General features: G+C 43.4%; 1 protein-coding gene across 1 annotated transcript in view; it reads right to left on the reverse strand.

The window, feature by feature from the left end:
- Window positions 1-2,938: 2,938 nt before the first annotated feature.
- The window catches only part of LOC109462092 (CD2-associated protein-like), a 2,607-nt gene continuing 732 nt past the window's right edge, over window positions 2,939-4,813 (reverse strand). The window contains exons 2-3 of the mRNA XM_019758589.1: window positions 3,328-3,513; window positions 2,939-2,997 (exon numbers count right to left, since the gene is read on the reverse strand). Coding sequence (XP_019614148.1) covers window positions 2,939-2,997; window positions 3,328-3,513 — 245 coding nt within the window. The remainder of the gene's footprint in view (window positions 2,998-3,327; window positions 3,514-4,813) is intronic.

Below are 4,813 nucleotides of genomic sequence, written 5' to 3' on the forward strand. Positions count from 1 at the left end.
AAACCGACGGAGAGCCTAACGTATGTGGCATGAAAATTGCATGAATCATGCTCTGACCATGCACCGTGGTTATGTCTCTATATAACATTAACACAAAAGCATGAAAACATGACAAAGTTTGGACGTTCTTATCAACCGGTGTTGGTGCAGCTCATCCATTATCCTCAGACACTACGTACATGTACCCCCCCCCCCACGCTGCGCTACTGATAAAGAGTGCAAAGATCATACAGCTGCATTCCAGGCACGGAAGAATCATCAAAGCTGCTACGACAGCTACTTACCGTGGTAAAGGGTTGTTGCCAGCAGCCCCAAGAAGTAATGACGATAAGTCATTGTTGCCGAGTACCACGTCGCGAATGCTACTCGCAAAATTGCCTCCTCCAACGCTGCGGGCGGTCTTCACGCCAAATTGTTTTCCCGAAGAAGCATCCCCGATAAAAACACCACCTTTCCCCTTGAGTAGAGCCTCTGGCTTAAGCCAAGTCAAATGGCGATCTGCAGCGAAATGTAGTCCGTGAACGGGTGCTTACAGTTACACCACGTCCCTCGGCAGCAACGCCGAGATCTGGAGACGACGTACGGACTCCATCAGCGTCGCCGAGAAAAAAGTGTCAGAAATGAAGACATGTCTCCTCCGCGCGTCGTCTGTCCGTTAACGAGATCTAACCGAAAATAATGCCTCATTCAGGTTGAGTCTGTGTCTGCGCTGAGACGCAGTCCCACGCCGAGAGAATCTCCTACAGACGCCGCCGGAAAATTAACGAGGCAATTCTTGGCCCCGGCAGCATCGCCGGCTATTCCGGTATTGCTTATAACAACAAATGGTTATGCAGTGCGCAGGCTCCGGCTATCTCGAGCACCCAGCGAAGCAGTCAATCAGGAAGAAACGCATTTCGCTCATCCAGCACCCCCCGGGGGATATCTATGCTAACTTTTCCAGGAAAGCCGGCTAGCGGCGCTGGAAATGTCGGAGAAGAACCTGACCTAGAAAATGAGGTTCCAAGTGCATTGATACCTACCCCGCTTACCAGGCAGACACAATCGATACAAGAAAATGGGTTTGAATTTATCACAATAGGCGGCAGGAGAATTACCCTGTTTCTTTACAGAGACGTATGAAGAGAACTGCGTCAGTCTGGCTTTATAGGCCTTTTCCTTTTTGTGTTTCGGCGTTTTCCTGTTTAAGTATTGCCCGTGGGGTTCCTGAGTTAGATGCCAGTTGGCGATTTACAAGTGAGGCACGTCTTACATGTGCGGTTACCTCCCAACACGACGCCATGTACATGTATAGTATACTCCCCCTGCATTGCAACTCAGCAGCAGCTATTGACACCTAGCTTTATCATCAAAACTAAGCTACCATAAAATCGAAAAAAAGTCTTCTGTATCAAGCCATCGCTCTTAAAAGGAAACACTAAACGCAGAAGAAAAACAACAGGATTGTAATAAACCAGAGAATTTATTTTATAGAATATGTAAAAGTTATGATACAATATTTTCTCTAAACCCATATATCTCTCATCAAGTTACAACGAGGAAGTTTCTGTATAGGTTCGCGTTTTTATTGATTCGCAAACTTGCCGGCTGTACTTTACAATGTCTGGAATGAAAACAGTAAAACAAAGCATTACGGTTTTATGTTCGAAGAATGCCGTGCGGAATACAGCCAAGGACATGACCTGGTATAAGCGTGTTCGGAGGGAATATAACATATCTTTTAGAATATTTTTTTTTTCGATATGGGCAAACGAAATATGGAATAGGAATGTAAAATTCTAATTCCATCAAATCAAAATCATACTACTTATGCCAAACAGTGATCACACTTCAATTGTTTTTTTTTTTTCGTTTTTGTTTTCCTTTCTTGTGTATTGAGTAAAAGACATACAAACGACCGCATGTACACGATGACAATGATTTCTACCGTCTCTGCTCTGTTGCCTGTGGCAGTCGACACTGACGGAAGTAAGAGCTACGACTTACACCACGCCTAAACCCCACTCAATAGGTCTGTGGATAGCCTGAAAGCTTTATCGACGTCTACTGACACCGGACAAGCTGGGAGATTACTCTAGCTCAAACACAATGTCAACACCATCTCAACTGTCTTTCTAGGCTTTCCAGCGCTGAAGGCTGGAAGCTGTACAATCTTTCAAGGGCAACACTCTCTCCCGTTGCCACGTCGCCATTTTGGAATCACTGGCCGTTTAGACAGCGAACACAGTCATACTCTTCCAACTAATGGACTCTTCTGACGGGTAAAATCACCTTTCAACAGAACTATCAACTCTCTTAAGTACCGGGCGTTTCAATTGTCAATAAAAGTCAACATACAAAACAGCAGGCGTAAGATCCTCACACGGTCCAAGTATTACAGCGTAAGGTTTCTTGCTTCAGCGCAGTCCTAATGTCTGCCGGTTGGATCAAGAAAAGGGCTGAAAGCATCTCGGCACACATTCGGTGTAGTAAAATGCAATCCCAGGCCGTTAGCCGTTGCATATGATGTGGCAACGTTATGTACAAAGTCGGAGTGAAGAGGCCTGTGATGTCAGTCACAGGAACATGTATTCTGTACTCATCTGGCTTTTGGCTTGTCTGTACACATTACAGAGACGGGTGGCGCCACAGACTCTCTGCATCTAATGATTGGCTGCTCGTCGAGTCACGTGTTGTATCTGCATACCTTGATGTCACAGAAGCGGTGGGGTGCCCATTTCTTGACAGAGACTGGAGTTGCACAGTCAGAAATTTGGGTAAGTCCATCTTTTGTGTTGTAAGTCCATCCTGTTTCGGAAAGATCTTCGACCATGGCTTGCTCTAAGGTCCGTAAGTTCCTTTTCGAACGTTCCTTTCCGGATCCTGCCCACTGGTAGTACCTTGTTGTAAGCACGTCTTGTGTAAATGTCTGGCTTGTATCAGGCAAGACCTCGGCACGTCACACACTTCTCTTCATCTGTCGTTCTTCTAGCTCCACTGCTTGTCGGAGCGCAGGCACTGCAGAAAGAGGAAATCAAATGTGTGTTTGCCAATGTAAATTATCGTGATGTACATGGAATCTTGTATTTAAGTACAGGCAAACCTGTCTATAGTGGTCACTAAAGGGACTGGCCAAATCTGACCACTGTGGCCAGGTGACCACTGTATTGCAATAATGCTGTATTCGTAATTACGTCTAAAACGTGATGCGGTGTAAGCTAAACAACGAAGTTATAAAATGTATAGTCACACAAGATTAGATTTTTATCTCCTGATCATAGTTCTGGACGGAGATAATTATGCTTTTGTGACCTTTCATTCAGGGCTATAAAAAGAGTTTAGGAGCACCTTTCCTTTCTGCTATGAACTTGACATAGTTGGAGGGGAACAGGCCTATCCTGCCCCTCAGGTAACCCAGGCACCAGCCGCCATCTTCCCCCTCCAGCACCTCGATGATGTCATCTACCTCCAGAGGCAGTTCGTTCTCCTCCCGCGGGATGTACGTGTACAGGACCTTCGCGTACCTTCTGCCGGCTGGGAGGGGAACAAACATACATGTAGTATAGATTTATCAGAACGTAAAATGATGTATCTTTGTTATTTATTTTTCCTGGACCTTACCTCTTCCCTTATGACCCATTGAAAGCGGTATGCATGCCGATTTGAGCATCTCATGGTATAGAAAATGGTTCAAATAAACACATTATGTAGAATGGTTCAAACAAACAAATTTACATCAAAGTTTGTTATTGTACAGACTGTTATCTGTGACAATGCACAACATTATTGAAAATGACTTTTAAGTTCTAAAACACAGCATAGTGTATCTGGGAGTTATTCAGAGACACTGATGAAGACCGTAAGACCTGCAAACATTGGTAGCATGTCGATTTGTAATTAGGAATTCAGTCGTTTTGTTCTGCTAGACAACGAAGACTATGCCTTAATCCTTGATATGTCATTCCTGACAGAACCAAAAGGCTTAAGATACTCTCATATCCTTTCACGATCATGTTATATGTGATAGAGAAGCCTTAATACAATATCTTATCTCGTCGACTAGATGCATTGCAATCAAACTTGATTAAGGTACGTGGATCTTCTCTGGTGTATGTAATAATTGCATTTAACGTAATTAGGCTCCGTCTTATTAGATCTGAATAAGCATTACGTTCAGCATGTGATGATAAACATTCTATACTCTAACCATTCTTTCAAATAGCTTGTCTCTAGCTGCAAATGTTTCCTAAGTATTATGAAGAGGCAGATTTAGAGGTGCATAATTACAGCTTGCTGTGTATCATTATTTAAGAGCAATTTTCCTCATTGGTACTGAGGTAATTTTCTTTTCAGAGAGTGTTGCTAAGAAGGCGAACATAATTGCCAGTTTCGCAATTACAACATCGCAACTTGTGATTAAATTCACATTTACCTTCGCAGCTGTGATAAGCATATCCTACGTGATAATACCTTCCCTAGAGTAACACACTTATAACACTGCCTGGCTACACGATTGAGAAAATAGTGCAAGAAACCGTTATCCTTACAAAATTCTACATAACACCACACCAGTACCATGTATAATACCTTCCCTAGAGTAACACACTTATAATACTGCATGATTGAGAAAACGACCATAAACCGCAATCCCGAAAAAATTACATATCACCACAGCTATCCCAGAGCAAGAATTCTATCCAAGGAGTCTGTAGAAACTCATGATCTATCATAACACTTAGCCTCTACCAGACTTGAAGGCGCGGCTGGAAATAGTAGAAATTGGCCAAATAGAGAGATAAACACGCCGAGGGAGTTTAGCCATCCAGTTTACAGT

Source organism: Branchiostoma belcheri, unplaced genomic scaffold, assembly GCF_001625305.1.
Source record: "Branchiostoma belcheri isolate BF01 breed outbred unplaced genomic scaffold, Haploidv18h27 scaffold99, whole genome shotgun sequence".
NCBI classification, from domain to species: domain Eukaryota; kingdom Metazoa; phylum Chordata; class Leptocardii; order Amphioxiformes; family Branchiostomatidae; genus Branchiostoma; species Branchiostoma belcheri.